The sequence below is a fragment of the Abrus precatorius genome, unplaced genomic scaffold (genome assembly GCF_003935025.1).
Source record: "Abrus precatorius isolate BTA unplaced genomic scaffold, Abrus_2018 Scaffold8, whole genome shotgun sequence".
Lineage (NCBI taxonomy): Eukaryota > Viridiplantae > Streptophyta > Magnoliopsida > Fabales > Fabaceae > Abrus > Abrus precatorius.
The window spans coordinates 7324746-7348255 of NW_020874428.1; the positions used below are offsets into that span (position 1 = coordinate 7324746).

The 23510-nt window shown below is 33.9% G+C and overlaps 3 protein-coding genes and 1 pseudogene across 7 annotated transcripts; 2 read left to right on the forward strand and 2 right to left on the reverse strand.

Annotated features, from left to right (window-relative positions):
- The first annotated feature begins 1439 nt into the window (after positions 1 to 1439).
- Positions 1440 to 4395, forward strand: LOC113847907 (uncharacterized sugar kinase slr0537-like). Of its 2 annotated transcripts, XM_027477237.1 has the most exons (8): positions 1440 to 1617; positions 1920 to 2201; positions 2519 to 2590; positions 2687 to 2725; positions 2954 to 3061; positions 3387 to 3484; positions 3632 to 3743; positions 3925 to 4395. In XM_027477237.1, exons 1-8 carry the CDS (start codon positions 1471 to 1473, stop codon positions 4171 to 4173), a joined length of 1107 nt encoding a protein of 368 aa, XP_027333038.1. In that variant the 5' UTR covers positions 1440 to 1470; the 3' UTR covers positions 4174 to 4395. The 2 variants fall into 2 exon arrangements, with proteins under 2 accessions (XP_027333038.1, XP_027333040.1); XM_027477239.1 differs by lacking the exon at positions 2954 to 3061 and having other exon boundaries at positions 1448 to 1617; positions 3925 to 4337.
- A 2309-nt stretch (positions 4396 to 6704) lies between these two features.
- On the reverse strand, positions 6705 to 9289 carry LOC113846102 (proteasome subunit alpha type-1-B-like). Of its 2 annotated transcripts, XM_027474004.1 has the most exons (3): positions 8795 to 9267; positions 7178 to 7427; positions 6705 to 7108 (listed from the first exon to the last, which is right to left on the reverse strand). In XM_027474004.1, the coding sequence occupies exons 1-3, from the start codon at positions 9143 to 9145 to the stop codon at positions 6939 to 6941; spliced, it is 771 nt and encodes a 256-aa protein (XP_027329805.1). In that variant the 5' UTR covers positions 9146 to 9267; the 3' UTR covers positions 6705 to 6938. The 2 variants fall into 2 exon arrangements, with proteins under 2 accessions (XP_027329805.1, XP_027329804.1); XM_027474003.1 differs by having other exon boundaries at positions 6712 to 7427; positions 8795 to 9289.
- Positions 9290 to 14188: 4899 nt separating this feature from the next.
- LOC113846101 (auxilin-like protein 1) lies at positions 14189 to 20860 on the forward strand. 3 transcript variants are annotated; one of them, XM_027474001.1, is made up of 8 exons: positions 14300 to 14848; positions 15885 to 17328; positions 17365 to 19111; positions 19225 to 19325; positions 19413 to 19478; positions 19550 to 19639; positions 20116 to 20292; positions 20439 to 20842. In XM_027474001.1, the coding sequence occupies exons 1-8, from the start codon at positions 14481 to 14483 to the stop codon at positions 20472 to 20474; spliced, it is 4029 nt and encodes a 1342-aa protein (XP_027329802.1). In that variant the 5' UTR covers positions 14300 to 14480; the 3' UTR covers positions 20475 to 20842. The 3 variants fall into 3 exon arrangements, with proteins under 3 accessions (XP_027329800.1, XP_027329801.1, XP_027329802.1); XM_027473999.1 differs by having other exon boundaries at positions 14189 to 14848; positions 15885 to 19111; positions 20439 to 20860; XM_027474000.1 differs by having other exon boundaries at positions 14189 to 14848; positions 15885 to 19111; positions 19228 to 19325; positions 20439 to 20719.
- LOC113874157 lies at positions 20857 to 23282 on the reverse strand (annotated as a pseudogene).
- Between the last annotated feature and the right edge of the window lie 228 nt (positions 23283 to 23510).

A 23510-nucleotide genomic window follows, 5' to 3' on the forward strand; every position in this document is an offset into this window, starting at 1 on the left:
ATAATTAAATATTTGATAATATAATTTTTTGAATGAAATTAAATTTTTTAATAATTAATATATTTTAAAATAAATTTATAGTTTTATTATAAAATTTTAAAAATTTACAGATCAGTATTTTAAAAGCACAGGTTAAAATTTTTTTAAAATAATTTCTATAAAAAATTATATTCAACTATAATTCAGTTTGGATAAAATTTTGAATAAATTGTAAAACTAAAAAATTAAAATAATAAAATAAATAAATCTCTTTTCATAAATTAAATTAAATTAATATTTTTTTACTGGTTAATAAATATTTTTTTAGAATTTGAAACAGATTATTTATTTATTATCTTAATTTATTTGTTATAAAAATATATTTATAAGAAGTATATTTATTATTTTTTAATAAAAAAATTACATTTAATTTTTTTAATAAATATTACTGGTTAACATTTGTTCTTGTTGAATATTAGTAAATATATTTTGTCCTCCAACGGGTGAGGGAAAATGACATAAGCAGCCTGCAATCTTCGTCCTCTTCGTAGCCAATTGGTGCTTAGTCTTTCAGGACGTCAAAAGTAGTTCTAGCCATGCAGATAGCCCTGACCTGCTCTATACTCTTTTTCTCACTATTTTATTCATTTTCATTTTAAAAACCACTTTAAATATTTATTTCAATATTAATTATTATGTTCTATATTTTTAATATATATATATAGATTCTCTGTAAAAAATATACATAGGTTGATCTTTAAATAAAATGATTTAACTCGATTCCTAGGCAAGATACACTCTATCTAGAGTTTGTTTCTATAAAGCAATTTTATATAAATAGATATATTTTTAGTGAGAGATTAGAGAAAATGAAATAAAATCTACAGATTTTCTTTTTATCTTTTATGAGCCACTAAATGAACATTAACTTGGATTTTTTAATTTATTTTAATATTAAAAAGTTAAAAGTAAAATAAAGGTGACATGAATTTTGTTATCTTCTTACTTTTTTTTTTTCTAATTTCATTCTTTCATTCAAATAAATCGTTAAAAGATAAAGTACAATAATAATCATGGATCAAGACATTAATAATTATATTTATGATAAAATATATTCATATATGAAATGCATTAAACACTATCTTAAAATTAAATACTGAATTCATTATTAAAAAAATAAAATTATGAATTAATAAAACGTAAACACGAAAACCAAGAGAACAAAAGTGATAGCGCAATATTGGGGCGGTGCAGGGGCGCCATCCACCATCGCCCGTTACTTTAGCAGTGTTGTGAATATATTTTAATAATTCATACGAAATAATAAAAATTTATTAAATATTATTAATATCATGCAATTTATAATAAAAAATGAATATTTCGATGAAATGTGGAAAAATAGAGATTAAAAAAACCCTAATTTATAAATATAAGAATGGAATGAAGAGAGCGAGAAAGAATGAGAGATATCAGAGAAAGAGCGTCAAATACATGAAAGAGAAGAGAGAGAGTGAGATGGTGCGAGCAGAGCCTCCTCTGGTTCTCGGCCTCCAACCATCAGCTCTCGTTGACCACGTGGCACGCGTTGATTGGTCCTTGCTCCGTCAAATTCACGGCCAACACGGTGGCTCCATACCTGTATTCTCTCCACCGTTCTCCATTCTTTTCTTACTTCATTCTCACGTTACTTTTTATATGTATGTTTGCCTCAAGCATCAATTTAATGTGATTTTAGTTCATTTTTTAATATACATTATTTCTATTAATACTAAGCTTCTTCTCGTATTTTTTTTTCCCTTTTCCGGAATACTTTATAATTTTAAAACTGTGTAAAAGAAGAGTGTGTTTGAAAACTTTTGATGGGTTTCGATATTATTAGGAATTAATGTAACGTGGGAACGTGGACATGATATGACATGACATGTATTAATGGGTCGTAGGTTACGGTCGGAGAACTTGAAGATATAGTGAGTAAGGTAAAAAAGCATGTTCTTCCCTTCCCTGAGTCTGATGATGATTCTGTTTCCACTTCTCCCGTTGAGACCATGGCTGGTGGCAGTGTTGCAAACACAATTCGAGGGCTGAGTAGTGCTTTTGGAATTTCCACTGGAATCATTGGGGCGTGTGGGGATGATGATGAGGGACACTTATTTGTCCATAACATGAAATTCAACGGAGTTGACCTCTCAAGACTTAGGAATCAGAGAGGACATACAGCACAGGTTGCATCAATTTTCATCTGTACTTACCAATTTACCCTCCAATAATCTCTCAAGTTAATTGTCAAAATTATTAAAAATATTTTATTAAAGACTAAAATGCATGATTTATATGATTTTAAAGACTAATTTAAGGAGCTTGAAAAGTAATTTTTTTTCGAAGAGTATTTTAAAAGCACGTGATATTGTTTGATTCGAAAACTTGATAATAGAATAAGAACCTTGAAAAATAAGTTTTGTTTTTCTTGATATCACATTTTTTTGCTATTACTGAAGGCCTTGATATAAAAGTGGAAATTTAACAACAAAACTATTGCCAGTGTGTTTGCTTGGTTGATGCCTCGGGAAACCGTACCATGCGACCTTGTCTCTCGAGTGCTGTCAAAGTTCATGTACGTGATTCTATTGTCTCATCTTTATGCATATAGTTTGGGCTAGAATATATATGTAGTCATAAGTTAAATCTTGTTCAATTTGTCTCTTTTCAGGCAGAGGAATTGACCAAAGACGATTTTAAGGGCTCCAAGGTTGTCTCTTCAATTAAAATACCATGGGAACTCTAGTGTTTAGTACCTTATATCCTATACGTTTCCCTTGTTCTTATAATGTTTTTTAATTATTTATTTCATGATAAGGATTATATTCATTAAATTCTATGACTGAATTAATTGATCATGTATGTTCCATTAAAACGGATCACAGGAAAACTCTGCGAGCATACTAACGTAGTTGCTGATATATTTTAACATTTCCAGTGGTTGGTTTTAAGATATACTCCACTTGATCTGGAAGTTATTCAAGCAGCCATTCTTTTAGCAAAACAGGAAGGTCTTTTGGTTTCCTTGGATTTGGCCAGTTTTGAGGTATTCTATGCAGCTCAAATTTTCCAACCAGCCAAGCTGAATGCGTGTTTAGATTATCATCAAATTCACTAAAAAATTATAGCTTTCCGTTGAAATGTGTTTTAACATGATTTCAATTAATTTCCAAACACACTGAATCAACCACAATTAGTAATGATACCATGTTTCATGTTTATGTGGACAAGATGTATATATACTAAATTACCAATATTGATCCAAATATTGTAGTTTTTCATTTTTCACACATATTAGTTGTTATGTACATAATGGCATAAGCTATATAAATTATATAACTTCTCTTACATAGTCTCTTTATTTTGGCAAGATGGTTAGGGATTTTAAACAACCACTTCTGAAGCTACTTGTGTCTGGGAACATAGACCTTTGCTTTGCAAATGAGGATGAGGCAACAGAGCTTCTAAGGTGACTGTCATTTCTACTTAACCACACTTCATATCAAGATATGCATTTTCCAAGTTATTTGTCGTCTTAATATTTCATTTAACAAGTAATCTGTTCATTGTTTTTGTTGCATAATGTCAATATACTTTACAATTACAATGGATTCAGGGACGAACAGGATGCTGATCCAGAAGCTGCCGTTGAATTTCTGGCCAAATACTGCCAACGGGCTGTAGTAACACTGGGTCCTAAAGGATGCATAGCTAAACATGGAAAAGAGGTGTGAAAACTATTTATGTGTATTACGTTTTGCACCCAATATCCTTTCTTTTTGTAATATGGTGTACAATTAGTCAGCAAGCATGTGAAAAATATTCAACTTCTAGCGTAGGTAGCCGAAATGATTAACTAGTAATTATTATAAATTATGTTTCTTTGAAATATTTAAGTGTATATCTCAGATTGTACGTGTCCCGGCCATAGGAGAAGAAAAGGCATGTGATGCTACAGGAGCAGGGGATCTTTTTGCAAGTGGGTTTATGTATGGATTGATAAAAGGTGTGTCACTTGAAGAGTGCTGCAAAGTGGGTGCATGCAGTGGTGGGTCTGTTATTTGCTCTCTTGGCGGTGAAGTGACATTAAAGAATCGGCAGTGGATGTACAAGCAAATGCAAATAAAGGGTCTTCGCACGCCTGATACATCCAAATGAAGCTGTTGCCTCCCTTTCTTGCCGTTAAATGGCAGCTATTGCATCATTTAAGACTTGTTTGATTAATGCTAAACAAATTCCACGGACACACTTGACTTGAGCTTGATGCAAGATGGAATGTAATTCCTTCGTTAACTTAAACATACCAAACTCATGGTTACTTCATTTTCTTAATTGTTAATTGAGAACGTCTAAATTTTTCAATGATAAAACTGTAGTTGGCCAAATATTTATCTTTAGCTAATATCATACTTTAAGTTTATTCTTAAAAACTATTCCGTGTTATGTTTAGTTTCCTTTTGCAGATAAAATAGTCATGTTTCAAGTCTTAAAATGTTACAAAATTGTTACAAACTAAATCCAACAATAAAGAAATTAAAAATAATAAAGAAAAAGACGTGAGTAATATACTATATTTATATTATTGAAAAATTAAAAAATTAGTAGAGTTACAATTACTATTGCCTGGAGCTGGCTCCAATTGAGAGGTATTACTCTCTATCTATAACTACTCCAAAGATATTTCTCTTCAATGTCCTCTTCTCAACACATTCCCTGGATATATAGAAAAAAATGTCTCTTCATAACTAACTTTCCCTATTGCCTTCTCTCTTTGCCAGTTCATCGTTCGCTTCATTTCTTCTATTTCTCTTAGTATAAAATCTCCAGATTGTGGGCCTCTTGTGTGGTTGTTAGACAAGAATTCCTTCCTGACTATTTTGGGCCATAACACTGCCCTTTTCTTGATTTCCAGCCTTGTCTTCAAGGCTGAAGCTTAGAAACTGACTGCGGACAGTAACTTCATCCACCCAAGTAGCTTCATCAACTGACTTTCCCTTCCAATGCATGAACTTCTGGGCAATTGTTTCTCCGCCTCTAGTTACAAGACGAGAAACTAACACAACCTACGGTTTCAACATCTCTGTATACTCACCATCCAAACCCGGTGGTAAATCTTGTTCAACTTTGTAATCACTCACAGCCTTCTCGAGTAATGAGACATGAAACATAGGATGAATCCTTGATGTTTCAGGAAGTTGCTGCTTATAAGTTACAGTTCCTATACGCTCCAACACCTTGAAAAGAGCATAATATCGAGCTGAAAGTTTGGCATTAATACGGGCAGCAATACAAATTTCTTTAGAAACACCCACTCGCCAACCTCAAAATTTCTGTCATTCCTTTTCTTGTCAGCTTGTTCTTCATTCTATCTTGTGCAGTAAATGCTATTTGAGTTGCCTAAGTACCTCATCTCTATCAAGCAACTCACGTTATACAGCTTCTACATTCGTCACAGCGTGGACGAAACGAGTTAACACCGGAGGCTTCCTCCCATAAAGGACTTCAAAGGGTGTCATTCTCGTCGTTTCATGGAAATTAGTATTATACTAATATTCTGCCCAATGCAACCACTGAACCCACGTCTTAGATTGATCTGCAAATTGCAGATAAGTTTCTAGACATCAATTTACTACTTTCATCTGACCATTCGTCTTAGAACGGTAAGCAGAACTTATCTTGAGGAGTACCTTGCAACTTAAATATCTCTTGTCAAAAATTACTAATGAAGATAGATCGCAGTCAACAATGGGAAAAAGGAACACCATGTAGCCTCACCATTTCCTTCGTAAACATCCCTGCCACAAACCTAGCACAGTAGGGGTGCTTCAAGGTGATAAAATGAGCGTACTTCAAGAGTCGATTCACCACAACAAAAATCGCATTATACTCCCGTGATTTAAGCAACCCATTAACGAAGTCCTAGAGACATCTTCCCAAACCTGCTCCGGAATATTTAAAGGCTGCAAAAGACTACCGGGTGACATGGCCATGTACTTCTTTCACTGGCAGACATCAGAATTCTAGACAAAATCCTGAACCACCTTTGTCATCCCAATCTCATAATGGTTGACAGCAAGCCTTCTGCATTTCTTATAAAAACCAGAATGCCCACCTTGGGGAGAAGCATGAAATTCCTTTTAACAGTTAAGGAATCCAAGGAGATGCTTATAAAAATCAGAAATTCCTTCTGAATGCCCTAATTTTGCATCATCTGACTTAGGAATACCTGATGCTTATCCTCTTAACATAACTGATATGATAGGGCTGTGAAAGATACAATAAATATGCGCGATTCAATCCTGGTAATCAAATTTATTTTCCCCCCTTCCCTACCCCATGAGGTTGACTTCTGTTGAGTTCAAGACCAACCTCACTCTTTAATCCTTCTTAGAACCTACCCCTAATCGTGGTAATTAACACAATCGTGGTAAAATTTTTATTTTTTATTTTTGGGTCAGGGATTCAATCCTGGTAATAAATCAACTTTACACTCCATTCCCCTCCCTATGTAGTCGACTGCTATTAATTAAGTCTACCTCACTCTTTAATCCTTTTATAGAATCTATCCCTAAATAATACTTGAAAAAAAAAAAAACACAAACATTAAAACACTGCACTCATGTCTAGCCAGTTTTTCATAATTTACGAAATAATGTTACGCACGACAATAATTAAACCTTAAACTGTTTGTCCAACTTTTTTCACCACTAATTTCAGTAAATTGTTGTAAATCGCGCGTTCAAGTTCATCAAACAGCCATTAAATCGTTTACAATGATCAGCCATGGATGAATTGCAGAAACAAACAATATTGAGGAAAGAAAATCCATCAAAGAGATATCCTTTTCCATGACACACCCAACATGATACCTAGTCATCTTTAAATATCAGAATTTAACACCTCTAGTACTTGATCTTAAATTATCAAATGTCCATGGGAGAGCCACCACGATCTTCAGCACCACCTTGATCTGCACCAGAACCCTGATCTGTGGCAGCATCCTGCTCAGTTGCTGGCTGAGGTTCAGTTGTAGGGCCTTCTTCCTCCCTCACGATCTCAAAAGTATCAATCAGATGCTGAACAGTTTCCTGATCTAAAATGTGGAAAGGCTCATCAACTCCAACCACAGCAATTGTGCAAACAGAACTCCTGAGTTTTTCACCTTGCAAAGACTCCCTAGTTGCAATAAGTGCATCTTTGATCAGATCTTCTCTTGAAGAACCCACAAAGTTTTCAAACCTGCGTTCCAAGTAAGTCTTTGCAGCTTGAGAGCGAGAGCCAATTGCAAAAGCCTGATATTCAAAATAGTTTCCACTGGGACAGTTGTAATAGAGGTGAGCTCCTGATTCATCTAATCCACCTACCAGAAGACCAACTCCATAAGGACGTTTCCATGATCGCTGGGTGCAAACCTGCAACTCAGAATTGTATCACAAAATACTGATGAGAAAGAGATCTTTTCAAGTCAAATAAATTTTGCAGATAAATCTTTCTTTCTGTCCACTTTTGCCATGTCATTCTGCAGATCCAAGCACAGGCATTGCTTCCCATACCCCATTCATACAACTTTCTACTTACTAAAACACAGGTCTAAATGTATATCTAACAGTAAAGCAGCCTAGCTAATACTATTTTTTTTTTTTTGTTATCTGTAAACAGAACATTTCACTTTCCAGTAACGTGACTAAATTTAAGAACCTAGTGCGGGGGTGGGAGGGGTTCTTCTTAAAATTATTGTTTAGCATACTTTTCTGTCGGTATCTACTGAATTATCTGTCAACCCCAGAAAGAAAATTCCAAGTAAAAAATATATGTCTTATTTCTTTGATGAGCACAAACTGTAGGATAACTAGAACCTTATTCAACTAGGTCTTTCACAAGCAAGTTATTGACTTGATATAACAGTAATCTGGATCCCACATGGCTTCATAAAACAGCCATCACAGGATAGATTTACAAGGCATAATAACTATGAAATCAAGCTACATAACATGGGAAGATGTAAACACAAATGTTAGCATCCTTCAGGGTTACCTCTCACTGTAAATAAAAACCTCGGCAGCACTATGAGCTATTTAAATTTCAAACAGAAATTGCACGCCAGACCTCTCCCTCAAACGCAACAAAGGAAGCACCTTTCTGTAAAATCTGTAACTCACTACAACCCTCAGTAAATCATTCCCCAGAATCCCCACAGCTTCCCTAGCACAAGACCATCCTCAAAAACTTGAAAGATAGAAGTTCACCATACACTAAATTATGAACATGGATTCTCAATTAGTCATTTTATATTTAAGAACACAGTTACAAGGTCTCCACAGAGAAACAAAAACGACCAGCGAGACATAAAAAAAGTTCACTAGGCATAACTAACACAATTCTGCATCCAACTCCACCCGTTTAGTTTCAGACTTCGGCGTTCATGGAGAAACACGACCTCATCCCAATTCTCAGTTCGAACAAACACACCATAGTTCGATCACAAAACCTAAATTCGCATACAGCCCCAATATCAAACTATCTAAACAGCTTTTACAGTTCATCAACACTTACAAAGTAAAAATCAAATAACATAACTATAAATGAAATATGAACACACAAAACATTATTGTTCCCAAATAAAATCGAAATTAAATAGTGCAGCCCACTAACCCTAATCATCGTCAACTCCAGCGATGAAAAACAAAAGAAATAGAAAATGAAACCAACGACACATAAAAAAAAACCCCAAACGAACACTAGTTTGAACAAAAAAAAGTGATTGAGGAAGAGCGGTGACCTGAGCCTTGTCGGCGAGCTGAACGACAAGACGACCAACGGGAAGAGGTGACTCGTAGGTGTAGGCGTAGTTGATGCACTCGGATCGCATGTAGCGGGAGAGAACGCGACCGTCGGCGGTGAGTCCGGCGATGGCAACACCGATGTGGTTGTCAACCTTGAAGATCTTCTTCTGGTGAGAGGAGAGTTCGGAGTTTGCCTTGTTGACGCACGCGAGAACCACGTGCGTCTTCGATCGGAGGCCAATTGCAGCCGAACCTTGCTTCACCGCCTCCATCGCATACTCCACCTGGAACAACCTACCCGCTGGACTCCATGTCGTGACGTCCGTATCGTACTGGTTTCTGAACATTTTCCTCTTCGATTCGCTACCACACCACAACAACAACCCTCTTCTTCTTCTTATTTCACCTCTTTTTCTTTCTCTTCAAGAAATTTCTTTCACCACTCTACTCCACTTAGTCTTTTTCTTCTTCAGTGTTGCACAAGTTGTTGTAAAAGTAACCGGGTAACACTCCGATCCGGAATGTTTCTGTTTAATGGGCTTTCCACATTTTGGATTGCCCCAATCGGCCCACACGCTCATTAAGATGGGTCGTCCGATTTTGTTAATATGCTGATTCAGTGTTCATGTATAGTTCAAACTTGTGTTTTCTGTACTGTACCTTTGGACTTAGGCCTTTTGGGCCTTTTTAAATTGATGAGTGAGATTCAGTTGACAAAAAAATCACCATGCATGTAATAAATATCAATTATAATATATTTATAAATAATTTTTATAAAAAATATTACATTCTAGTCTTTACAATAATATAGTGAATTTATAAGCATAAATTATGACTTTCATAAGCATTTTTTTAAAACTTATTTCAATAAATATATTGGTATAACATATTAAAATAAGTTGTTAACATATTTCCAACAAGTTTTATGGTTAAATTTATGATACAAATTATCATATAAAAAATTTATTTAATAAATACTTAATTAAAATAGATTTTATAAGAGTGTTTTATTATGTTTTAATTATTGTTGTTTTAATACTATTAAAAAATTATTGTTTATTTAGTGAAACATGTTAATAGTATTAAAATGGAATGAATGAACCAAGAAGGAGATATACATATTCTGAGCTTCAAACAATGAACTCTACCATCGAAACTATTTTCTTTTCTTGTCTTTCTTACACTTTGTTATTCATCTCTTACTCTCCTCTCATACTTTTTCTTGTAATCTCACTTATCTTCTTGCTTATCATAGTTGTGACATTGTGCTTCACTTCTAGCATTCAATAGACTCTCTCAACCTCATACTTGTTCTTTTTGCAATTCTTTGTAACTTCTTTAGCATAACACCACCCAAACTCAAATCATACATTGATATTAATAATCCCATGATTATTGTTTGAAGGATAGAGAAAATATTAATTTTAGAATCAAGTAGTACCAAGTAGAGAAGTAAAATATGCTGATTGCATTTATTCTTTGGAGGAAAAGGATAAAATTGGAATTATTTGAACTAAAAAGTGAATTTTAATAATTTTATGTGGATTAAATAAAAGTAAATTTCAACAATTTTATAAGAATTACAAATAAATTTAACTTTTTAACAACACGATTACCTATTAACAAAAATTGAATAATGATACAAACTAATTCTACGTTAAGAAGTGAATTTATACGAAAACTAAAAATTTATTAAACCCAAAATTTAATTTGTAAATTTCAACTATAAATAACAACATATATTAATCTTATTAAAAAACGAAAAGGAAAAGTATCATTTGGCTTTGCTGCTTTAGACATTGGAAACAACCAATGTTATCATTAGTTCGAGATTCTCCAAAACTCATTTTTCGCCACCATCTTCGATGCATGAGCTTTTTATGTTGGTGATTGATTATTATATCCACTTTATCAGTTGTTTAGAATAAAAAGAAGAAGAAAACACTTTACTATTATACCTAACTTGTTGCTTTGCTCGCACATGCCTGGAATTGTTTTTTGTTAGTCTCTCTTCTCTCTCTGTTTTTCTTTAGGTAGTGAATGGTAGCTGATTCTTTGTTTCTTCTTTCGGTTAAGTTTGTTTGGTTCTTAATCTAGGTCTTCAAGAGTTTCTTTGAATGGCTCCGTGTAAAGTCACAAGATCTAACAGTTGGTACTCTATTTAATTACCGTTGTACAGATCAGGGACACCACAGCGTGAGACACTACCAAAATCCCATGGATGAGAGAATAGATTAGAGAAGTCATTATTGAATTTGCACATATTCGAATTATAGAAGATAAATATAATGGGATAATGATTAGTGTGGAAGTTCAATTTATTGATGTTTAGCATAAAATTTTAAATGTTAATAGGTTTGCACAAAATGCAAAAGCACAATGATGGCTTGTTATTAATGTTTTGGAATTAAACGATCTAAATCATTTGATATCGTAAGTTGCATGAGTTAGGTGTACCAAAATTCTTACCAATGATGGAGATATTGATGGGATCATGTGAGGTTTAAGATAGAATTTCATCAATTAAAGGATAATGCAAATAAAGATATGAATATATAAGAATATAGAAATGTGATGAAATATACTGTCGAAATTTCAACCACTGTCCAAGTTTAGTTCCTGATCTATTTAAGGTTTTTTTCCCTTAATGAAATTTTTCAGATGAAACAATTCCCAGTTATATTTAAATAAACCGCATCAAAGCAACAGCTAAATATGATTGAACCGCATCAATTTTTTTATGTAATTTTTTAACGGTAACTATCTTCAGAGTAATGATTAGAAAAACATTATGATATTGATGTAAAGTTGTTGTTTTATGGCTCCAATCTCTCTCTTAATATTAAGTAGGATTACATGGCAATAAAGCTTTAAAAATAATGTCTTAATAGGACTCTTTAGTTCTTTTTTTCAAAAGGAGTGAAAGAATAAAAGAAAAATAGGAATGCGAAAGGAAGAAAAGGTTATCATAATTAGATCATGACTTTCTTTTTTGCCCAAGTGTATTGGCCGAAGGGCAATCTTATCAAATGGTTCCTTCAATAATTGCCCGTTTGAACTTTGTGAATGATAGGATTTCAAATTGCAAATATCTAACAAAAAGAAAACTCCAAATATCTAAACTCACAGTAATGAGTCTTTTTATACATAATTGTTAGATTGTACATAAATATAAGTTGAGTTATTGGTATACACATTATTTTTATGGTTAGAGTTAAGTTCAAGCGGTTTGAGATCAACACTCTAATATATTTTTTTAAAATATGTTTTTAATTATTATTTAACATTTATTAAAAATTATAAAAATATAAAAAATATTAAATTAAGAGTAAAAAATAATGAAATTCACGCAATTCTTATAATTTTTATATAATTGCATATAATACTAACGAGGCAATATTTTTGTGTTAAAAAACATTTTTTTCTTTAATTTAATCAAATACTAATCAAGTCCTAAATTTGTAACGAGGAAGTGAATGACTTCCAGCCTGTTCAATTTGAGACTTTTTATCTGCAGGAAAATTGAGACACGTAGGGATGACAACGGTATAATATTTATTGAGTCTCTGAAAAAAAAATTTCATAATAGATAAATTTAATATTTATTTAAGGGATTTTGACTTGAGTATCAGCAAAATTTTTATAAAATTTCATGACATTAATCTGCACTATGATATCTATATTTATTTATTCATATTAAATATATTATTCTATTTATATATTAATTGTATTTGCATGTATAGATATACCGATATAAATAAAATAAATTTTAGCTGTAATTTTGTACGTATATTATGTTGTAATTTAGTATTTTCGTATTATAATTGATTTTAGAAAAATAATTTTATTGAAAATTTTATACCTATGTTCTTATAACAAATATTCTTTATTATTTAGTCTATAATTGTATTTATATTTTATTAATTTATAAAAAGTATTTCAATTAATAAATCATGAATAATAAAAATTAATATCCAAGTTTAAAAGTATTAAATAAAAATAAAAATTATTATTCACATAAATATAAATAGCTTTATAAAATACAAACATAAAAAGGAGTACTATAATGTCTTATTTAAAGAGTACTCGTTGCCATTTCTCGCACACGCTGTTGAAGGTGCATGCACTTGGGAACGATTCGCGAACATCTACTTGCACTGAGCAAAAATGTTAAATAGATTGGCCACTAGTGCCAATGAAAACACCAATTAATAATAATAATAATTTTTTGGAATAGATTTTTTGAAAACGCACACGTCATTTTGATTTTTCTATATTAGATTTGGAAATATGAATTAATTAACAGGATGATTACAATTTTTCTCGACTCCATTTATATTTTGAAAATTAAAAGATAGTTACCACAATGCTTCACCGATGTATGGGGTCTAACCAAAGGAATAATTTTGTTAGGAAGTGACAAATCATAATTCAAATTTTTGTTGAAAAATATTCACATTTAATTTCCATTATTTTTCAATGAAGTCTCTTTTATAAAAAAAATACTTTTTCAAAAACCTTCAATTCTTGCCCTTTTTTAATATGAAAATAAAATAAAATAACCAAAATAGAGTATTTTAGAAAATTTACAAAAAAAATATATATTTTAAAAAATCATCCATAATAAATTTAAATTTTTTAATTATTTTTTTAAAATTTTCTACCAACGAGTTTTGACTTTTTATAATTTTTTAATGTTTTTAAAAAATAAGCAGTAATAATTTTAAAATTTTTAATTATTTAATTAGAACCTACACAAAAATTAACACCGAATTTTTTTGAATATATATATATAAATCCTCAATTCTTCTGTTTTTCAATTTTTATATAGTATTTAAAATAATAAATATTAATATATAAGATTTTTATAAAATTACAAAAAACATGTTATTCCAGAGGTAAATGACAATTGTGATAAAAGAAAGGTGTGAAAGCAGCAACAAGTCCGTGTCTGTGGTTGTACATATTGGCAATGACTAAGGAGCAGACAGCTGTAGGCAGCAATCAGCTCAGGAAAGCAGGTGAACTAAGGTATAGGAAAATTTACCTTTATTATATTTAATTTTTCATACCTTTATTTAGTTATTTTTCTTATTTTTAAATATATTTTTAATGTAAATATATATAATATAAATAATTGGATGTATTATTACATATGATATAAATTTTTAATTATTGAAATTGCAAAAATGGGATAAAATCTCCTTCAATAGAATCAATACCATGGTGTGATGTGCCAAAACTACCCCTTAATGACGTTATATTGGTACTGCTGAAGTGCTGCTGGGGGCCTATTCACAAGCAAAACGACAACACAGGAGACGAACCCCTTCTTTTTTTATAATTTTTTATTTATAATATTTGTGACTTTGACCGGTTCTTCCAGTCACCCGTCGTCCTCCCGGTTACACCGCCCAGAGTCAGAGGAGAACAGCTACGAGTTTGAGACAAGAATCGCCGGTTGCAAGTGCGTGCCACACCCCCTGATTGTGTTTTTCTGACGGTTAGACCGCGATTTTCTTTTCCCTCTCATTCCGTTGGAAAAGTCACTTTCACTCTTTTTTTTCCTCCCTCGCGTTTTGTGCTTCTTCACTTCTCCGCCCTTTGACTCTGCTGAATCAGTTAGCAGAGAAAAACAAAACAACGCAAGCAAGGTCGGAGAACTTGGCCGTCGCCGTCGCCATGGAGTTCGGAACCGCCACCGCGACTCTCACGAAGAAGCTCTCGAGCGGCTATGGCGTCTCTGGAAGATCCGCGTACGACGGCGTTTTTGCCACTCCGATCAAGCTCAGAGCTACGAGCTTCACTTCTCAATTCGACGATTACCGCGAGATTTTCGCTGGCTCCGGAGCTTCCCTTGGTTCCTCGATTCCGATTCTCGAGCTTCCGGAGCTCCACGAGAGGAAGACGATGGATGATGTTCGGCGCTCGAGGCTCGATTACTCGAAGGTCTTCGGCGGGTTCGAGAATCTAGACGCTGCTGTACCTTTTGAGGAGCTAGTTGCTGAGCCTAACGAGAATAATAGTTTCACCAATGCAACATCGACACGGTGAGTTCGCTTGCTGAGTTTTTTTCTTAGGGTTTTCATTTAACATGGACTTGGAATCATGAATGTGCATGAGTTTTGGTGTTTAACTTGAATTCCATATTCGATTCGAGAATGTTTGTTCGTTGAGCTTGCTTTGCTTCTGCTTCCTTTCGCTTTTGGCCTCTTTGTCGGTCATTTGATTTCTTTTTGTGAGAAGAGAAACTGTTTTTTTTTTTTTTTGCTCTCTCTCTCTCTCTCTCTCTCTCTCTCTCTCTTATTTGTGCATGCTTCCGGGCAAGTTATACCTTAACTTTTTTGTTATTTTTTTTAAGAAATAAGAGAGAGAATTGGAATCAATGAGAATGTTCTGTTCCGTTGGACTTTTTGATCCCCTTTGATGTTCCTTTTATTCTACTTCACTTGTTGAGGAGATCTTGTGGTTAAAGTTTCAAATACAATAGGGTTATAATTTTAAATTCGGAGTTGGACCTGGGGTTTACGTAGTTGCTCGAATACAAATACTTGAAATATGAATGTAAAGGTCTTCCTACTGGAAACGACTTTGATTTAACTTTTTTTTTTATACATTTATTTTTTTCAAATTTGTTCTTGCATTTTTTTTTAACTTGGATTTGTTGTCTTAAATTTCAAGCGACCTTCATACACACTCATTCCACCCCCAAAGTTGGCTGTAAAAATTTTACTCAATCAGCAAAATGTGAGAATGAGTTTTTAGTTCATGACACCTTGTTTATGACATTACTATATTATTGATTAGGTTAGTTCACGTTATTGGTGAAAATTATGCCTGTGCTGTACCATAAATGGTACACATTTATTCAACATTAAGCAAAAATGGTATCACGAAGGGGCGGGGGATGTGAATATTAAGCAGAGTCATCAATTTGTCTTCGTGGAAGGATGGAGATATTCTTTTGAAAACTTGCTATGTTGTGCAAATCAAATTTGTAGCATTAATTACAAACCGAGTTCTTGTAAGCTGCTTAGGATGCTAACTTTAACCTTAATGGTTTTCCTGACATTTGCTATTCTGTAGGAACAAAATCAAAGGAGGAAATCAATCTTGCCGGGAAGACCGTACTAAGCATTCAAAGGAAATTCCAGTAGTTTCACAGCCATCCACTGATGCCAAAAGGGTCAATATGTCATATCATAAAGTTAACCAAGGAAGTGAAATTGGAACAAATGGGACAACGCATATAGCTCAACTCCATGCTGTCCCCGCTTACACTCAGTTGATTGAAGAAGTCAATCCGGTGAAGTTGAACCGAGCTAACGAGCCTATATCATTAGCACAGGATACTTTGTCTGGTAGTCATTGCAATGAGGAGATAAAAGAAAGTGTACATTCTACCAAATCATTTACTGGTGTTTCATCTGATAATACTAACAAACAGTCTTCCAACAACGGAGTGAAAGTCAAAAATAGATCTGATCCTATTGATCTGTTTTTTGATGCATGTGAGATTAGTGATGGAATTAATGGAATACATTGTGCCAAAGTTCCTCTATCAGAGAATACTGCAGGCAACTTGAATAATCATATTGGTGATACTATGAAACCATCGCCAATCAAATGCCAGGCATCTAAAAGTGGCACATCTGAACGTGCTGCTGGCGGTGATTCACCTTCATACTTCGATGACATGGTAGACGCAAATTCAGAGGCAGCTGCTTCTTTAGCTGCTTTAAGAAAGGCAATAGAAGAGGCTCAAGTAAGAATGTTGGTTGCAAAAGAATCGATGAGAAGAAAAAAAGAAGGTTTTGCTGACCGTGTCAAACATAAGTCTAATATTGAATTAAAAGCTGAGGGAAAAAAGGAGAATAAAGTCCCATATAAAACAATGAAACCTGAAGAGATTAATACAAGGCAAACATTTAGAAATATGGACGCTTTGCCCAAAGCTTCTTCTGAGGTAGGAAAGTCAATGATGAGATTACAGCAAGCAAGATCAGATCGAGGGGCTAAAGAAGCTGTACAAGAAGCACAGAAGAAATTGAAATCAACTCAAGCAAAACATAAGGAAGAAATTGAACAAACAGAAGCAGATCATAAAGGAAAAGTTCTTGAGCTTAAAGAGGCAGAAAATCACAAGAAAGAGCTGTATATTAAAAGTACTGATAGTAATGCCTCTGATAAACCAGAAGAACCTGATCATACAATAGAAATGGTTCAGGAATATTGGGAGAAGGAGAATAATGAAGAAAAGCTCCATGCAGATAATGAAGCAAGTGCATGTGAAGAACCTGTCCAGGAACCTAAACATAGGTGTCAAGAAGTAGTAGATAAAACACAACTGATTCGGGAGACACTTGATAATGGAACAATGGATAAGATATTGAAGGTTAACAAAGATGGTGACTTTGAAAACAAGGTTACAGCTTTTTATGAACCAGAAGACTATGAAGGCAACCTGGGTGGGCAAGGTTTACTAACAGGAAATGGGAAAAAAGTTGCTTGTAAGTCAGAAGATGGTAAAATAGTTGAAGGGTCCTTTGAGCTGGAAGAATTGAAAATAAGTGCAGGAGCTGTTCTGGAACTGGGAGAGGTTGAGAAGAACATTGCTCAAGAGCAAAAAGGAAGTGAGGATAAAATCGCTTCCAATGAGCTGGAAGAATGTGAACTGACTGAATTTCAGGAGCCAAGTAACAATGAGAGTGTGTGCAGTCAGCATGGCTCATACTTTATCAGTATGGATAAAGAAATAAACGACTTGGGGTGTTTAGAGGATAGAAAGAAAAGGAATGAATCTGGTTTTCTGGATATAAATCAACAGACAGAACATTCCTGTCAGAGAGAAGCCTCTGATAATACATTTAGCAATATCTGTGTGCAGGAAATACTGGAGGATGTGGTGGACCATATTCATAATGAAGAAGAAATTTATGAAAAATATACAAAGGATAGTGAATTAGGTGGAAATAGTAGGGCTCTTGATGCCCAAGGAAGTGAGAATGAACTTGAAGGAGCATCCCTTCTGATGGATGAAAATATGAGGGAAAGGATAGATAGCAAGGAGCCAGTAGAAGTAATTAGAGTGATTCGATCTGATCCTATTTGTGAAGAGATAAAAGCAGAGGAAGCCGGCAAGACCACAGAAACTAGTTCAAGCTGTGAGCCAGATGAAACTGAGAAGTTGAACAAAAGAGTAGCTGATACAGTCATTGAAAATGAAGAAACTCTAGAAGTAAATCCTAAGGTTCATTCATGTGATGTGCAGGATGATATAATGGGAGCAGGTAATACTTCATCTCAACATCAAGAGACATCTGTAGAAATAGACTCTGTCCAGTACACAAATGATATCCATGAGAAACGTGCAGTTGAGACTTATGCTTTCATTCAAGGTTCCCTCAAATTTGATGAAGCAGTTGATCAAATGCAAAATATATTTGAAACAGAGACCTCTGAAGGTGCTGCTACAAATAATGATGACATTGACATAAAGGTTGGGCAAAATAAAGATCAGTGTAAGGAAAAGGCAGAAAATGAGTGCAATCTGGCAATGCTTGTTGAAGAAACAACTCCTGAATCTGTAGAAGTTTGTATGGATGCAAATGAGGCTAGAGTCACATTAAATGAAGAGGTAGATGAGAATCGATGTAACTCCTCTAATGAGGAAAATTTATTTGACAATGAACATAACATAGAAGCATCTCATATGCCTAGTACGGCTGAACGGAAATTAAGTTCCATCAAAGAAGAGGAGGTTGAATCAATTCACAGGAATCAAAAGGAGAGTTGTCAAGCATCCATAACAATGGAAGAGAAGGAAGCCAATGATAATTCACGTAAGGTAGAGCAGGAAAAGGAACACCTCAAAAAACTTGATGAAGCAAAAGAGAAAGAAAGAGAAAGAGAAAAGGAGAAGTTAGCCGTAGAAAGAGCAATTCGTGAAGCTCGTGAAAGGGCATTTGCTGATGCCAGAGAAAGGGCGGCTCTAGAGAGAGCTGCAGCGGAAGCACGGCAGAAGAACATTTCTGATGAACGGGAAAGGCTAGGAAAAATTGCAAGTCTGGCAAATGAGAAGACACCAGCTGTGAAAGCTGCCATGGAAGCAAAACTTAAGGCTGAACGAGCTGCTGTAGAGAGAGCAACTGCAGAGGCAAGGGCACGTGCCCTGGAAAGGGCACTTTCTGAGAAGGCTGCCTCTGAAGCAAGAAATAAATCTGACAAATCTGACAAATCTGTTGTGGGCCTTGGCGCATCCCGAGATACTGGAATGAAGCAAAACTTCCATTCAAAATCTTTCAGCTATGGTGGTATGAGATGTTCAAAAATGCCATCTTTTTTACTATCTTTTTCTTGTATTATATTATTATCAGTATTATATGTTTGAATTTTTATTGATTCTATAACTTGCATTTTCTTGTAGAAGTTCGTGATTCTACTGATGTATTTGATGGAGATAATTGTGATTCTGCTCAGAGATGTAAAGCTAGGTCTGAGAGGCATCAGAGAATAGGGGAACGTGTGGTATGGTTCCTAGTTTTGCCCCATATTTTTTGTACAAATTTGTTAATATGTCAATTGGTTTGTTCATTCTTTGTTTTGGATTCTCAGGCGAAGGCCCTTGCAGAAAAGAATATGCGTGATAGGCTTGTGCAGAAGGAGCAAGAGGAGAGAAATGTAATTTTCTATCAAATTTTGCATGTCACATCTTTCACATTTTTTCTTACGAAAAATCTCATTTTCTGCAGAGGGTAGCAGAAACTCTCGATGCTGATGTTAAAAGGTGGTCAAGTGGGAAGGCAGGAAACTTGAGGGCATTGCTTTCAACATTACAATATGTATGTGTAAACATCCTAAATATACGTCTTTCAGAATTTAAGCTTGGTGCAAATCTTGAGATTGATATACCTTGATGGATAGATAGATAGACACACTTGCCATGGGCCTTTTGTTTCTGTTAATTTAAAACTACTGAATCAATGTGCGAGAAAAGTATTTTCACATGCTAGTCTGGAAAGTTTGTTAACTAGGCTGACCTGGAGGAAATGTTCATTTTGCCTGTAAAAACAATTTGAGTTCTTATTTTGATTGAATACTGAGAAAATACATGTGAATGGATTGATAACTATCAAATATCATGTTCTCGTACACTCACTTTCATATAATAGAACCAAATATTCACTTGCTTGAACTCCAAAACCTGTTTACTTATTCTAGTATTACTTTAGTACCAAGCCCTTTAGTTTTGTCATTGGTGTTGCACGGTAGAAAGCCATTTTGCTTAGGAATATTCTATTTTACTTGTGTTTCGCAGATCCTGGGGCCCGACAGTGGTTGGCAACCGATTCCTTTGACAGATATAGTAACCGCCGCAGCTGTAAAGAAAGCTTATCGTAAAGCAACTCTTTTCGTGCATCCTGACAAGCTGCAGCAGCGGGGTGCCAGCATTCAACAGAAGTACATTTGTGAGAAGGTTTTTGATCTTCTAAAGGTTTGGCCTTCATTCATCATTAAACATGAAAATTAATTTTTTATAAAAAAAGAATTGCAAACATTTTATTCTATTTAGTTCTTCTACTTCACATCTCTACTGATATAGAAATGACAAAATACGTTTTTTTTTTTAATTTTCTCCAGGAAGCTTGGAACAGATTTAACATGGAAGAAAGATAAACCGAACTCCGTGTTGTGTTGATGGCAATGCGCGCGGTGGTGACCATTCTTTTCAAATGTATTGTAAAGTAAGTTCGAAGAAGTCAGCAAATATGGATGGGCTGAATGTGGAACTTTCAACGTATAGTTCAACATTTTTTTTAATTCGTTCCACCTAAAACCGGCCCAAAATTAATCAGAATAATATATCCAGAAGATAGCTCACTGACTAAGTAAAGCCTTGGCTGAATCGATTCAAGTTGATTTATGGGGGATTGAATTAGATCACATTTGAAAGCATTTTCAAATTAGACGTACAAACAGGGTATATCAACCATTCCGAATTTTATTAGAACATAATTCATATCATAAATTCGAGAATTCTGAGTCACTGAAACAGTATCTACTCAAACTGATCCATCATTTAATTTCATAAAACGAACAAAAAATTTCGCAGTACAACAAATTTTAGCGGGTCTTGATCAAACCATGCAAATATTTCATTATAACTTTTATTCCTAATTCAAATGTCAATTTAACTACCATGCTTTTCATTTTATATTCTCTATTTGACTTTGTAAAACATTGTTTATTTTAATTTTGTAATGTAAAATGACTAAGATTAAATAAAGAACTAAAATAAATTAGTTTTACAAAAATGAAGGACTAATAAATTAAATTAGTGTGTAAAATACACACATATATATAAAAGCATGTCTATAAATACCGACTTTGTTTTTTGGTCGACCAGCCTCCTATTCTAAACAGCAAAATGGCGGCGTGTGTCGTGGGTCAACGATTTTTTATATATAGATTTTTAGATGTATCAATTGGTCAATTCAAATTTTAAAACTCAAAGTAATTTTGCAAGTAAAAGGCATGATCATGCAAATTGCTAAAATATGCGTGATATATATTCTTGGCAGTTGAGTAAAAAAAAGATAGTAAGAAACGACAATGAATAGGATGTTTGTTTTTATTTTTAAAATTTTTTTTAAACATGCTCTTTACTTTTACATACAGCTAGTAGGCATTACTTTTACATACAGGCATCATACAACTACAGTAGAAACTCTTTAAATTAATACTCGATAAATTAATAAACTCTCTAAAATAATAAATTTATCCGGTCCCGACTTGGGCCAATATAAAAAATTGAAAAACTCGATAAAATAATAAGATAATAATTTTTCGGGAGATCCCTTTATAATTTTTGATCCTAAGAAAATCATAAATTAATAATTCATAGAAACTGAAAAATATATATTACACTATTGAAATATGATTCAATAGTTGTCTGTTTTCCTTTAAAGTTCAAGTCTATTTGGAGCTCATCTCTAACTTTTCTTATTGCATCCAATAGCTCAGGTGTTATATTTTTGTATTGTATCATAAAGTTGTGAAGAGTGTTCGACGCCATAAGTGCTTCCTTTCACGTAACAGGCTCCAAAGACACTGTATCATCTTCGTCGTCATCCTCTGCATTGTTTTCAATGATAGTACCCACAATATCTTCTAAACTCTGAACCTCCGAACATGCTTCATTTTCACCTGGGTAGTTCATTAGATTGTCGATATCCATCTTATTACGATGGCCACATTGATTGATCATAGTCTCGATGTCTTGAGTTTCTTTATCAAAAGTGGATTCATCCAAATTTCTTGCAACATCACTATCTGAACAAATTTTACAGTGTCGGAAGTAATTCGCTATTGTTTCTTTTCGAACATCTATCGTCCAAGCTGGAATTGCCAAATTGATAGCATCAAGGACATTTATCTTCCCTAGATCAGATTGTCCCACCTCATAACCTTCCAATATTTTGTGGTAAAATCTTCTACGGTAATGCATCTTGAAAGCTCTTATTATCCCAGCATCGTAAGTTTGAATCTTTGATGTCATGTTGGGTGGCAAGAAGAACAACTCAACATTACTTAGCCCTTCAATATTTCTTGGATGTGCTGGACAATTATCCACCACAAGTAGAACTCTTCTACCATGCATCATTTGGTCAAATGAACGAACATATTCATCAAAAAGCACACTAGTCATCCATGCTTTTTTGTTAGCTCGATACTGACAATTCAAGCTATTCATGTTGACATTCTTGAAGCAACGAGGCTTTGCATATTTCTCAATAATCCATAGAAAGATTTTTTCAGAGCCATCTTCATTGCAACAAATAACTACCGTCAGCCTTTCTTTATCTTGTTTTCTTCCTTCAAGTTGTTTTGTTGCCAGTGAATGATCAGCTTGTAGCCTATAAAACAACCCAGTTTCATCCATATTGAAAACATCTTTCATAGGGAACTGATCAATTTTCTCCCAAATCCATACCAATTTCTGCTCCATGTCTTGTATATCAACAGACCCACTCTCGCCAAAACGATGAAATGACTTTATGCCATGTCGGTGCTTGGATTTCCCAAGCCATCCTATAGAGAAGTTAAAATCTGAATCATCATGAGGGTACACGAGTTTCATTGTATCTCTTGCCTTCTGCAAAATTAATTCTCTTGTGATATTCACACGTTCTTGATGCTGGAGAAACCACTCATAAACAACCTTCTCCATGTCAGGATATTTTGCTGGTTTGTGTCTTTTGATCTCTGCTCTTCCCTTTTCTATTTTAGCAGAGAGATAGTCATTTGACCGCTTAAGTGTATTTGATATTGTTCCTTGACTAACTTTCAACTGAAATTTTTCCTCAAGCCATCTTTGCAAGTTTTTTGTGTGCTTGCAGGATTATCTCTCTTATACTCACACAACTCCTTACGTATTTGATCTGACATAGTTGATTTTGCAATACCTTTTAGATGAGAAGCCATCTTGTGAGATATGGTTTGAATACTCTAACACATTCATGTAATTTATATATGCCAAACTTGCTTAAGAATACATTGAACACATTTGTTCCTCTTGTTTACATTTACTGTACTTCAAAAGTCATTATTGATTTCTAATGCATATGTAGTGTAGTTACTAATTTATTGTACGTTGAGTCTCAAGGTTCGCTGCAACGTAATTCTAAGAGGCATAGATTAATTTACTTTTTT

Excerpts from the sequence above, each read along its gene's own strand:
- LOC113846102 (XM_027474003.1), bottom strand. The coding sequence starts at position 9,145 with ATGTTCAGAAACCAGTACGATACGGACGTCACGACATGGAGTCCAGCG. Across the intron at positions 7,428-8,794 it reads AGCTCGCCGACAAGGCTCAG|GTTTGCACCCAGCGATCATG; the intron begins GTCACCGCTCTT and ends TCTGAGTTGCAG.
- LOC113846101 (XM_027473999.1), top strand. The coding sequence starts at position 14,481 with ATGGAGTTCGGAACCGCCACCGCGACTCTCACGAAGAAGCTCTCGAGC. Across the intron at positions 19,640-20,115 it reads TGCTTTCAACATTACAATAT|ATCCTGGGGCCCGACAGTGG; the intron begins GTATGTGTAAAC and ends TGTGTTTCGCAG. Across the intron at positions 20,293-20,438 it reads AGGTTTTTGATCTTCTAAAG|GAAGCTTGGAACAGATTTAA; the intron begins GTTTGGCCTTCA and ends AATTTTCTCCAG.
- LOC113847907 (XM_027477237.1), top strand. The coding sequence starts at position 1,471 with ATGAAAGAGAAGAGAGAGAGTGAGATGGTGCGAGCAGAGCCTCCTCTG. Across the intron at positions 2,726-2,953 it reads ACGATTTTAAGGGCTCCAAG|TGGTTGGTTTTAAGATATAC; the intron begins GTTGTCTCTTCA and ends TAACATTTCCAG. Across the intron at positions 3,062-3,386 it reads TGGATTTGGCCAGTTTTGAG|ATGGTTAGGGATTTTAAACA; the intron begins GTATTCTATGCA and ends TATTTTGGCAAG.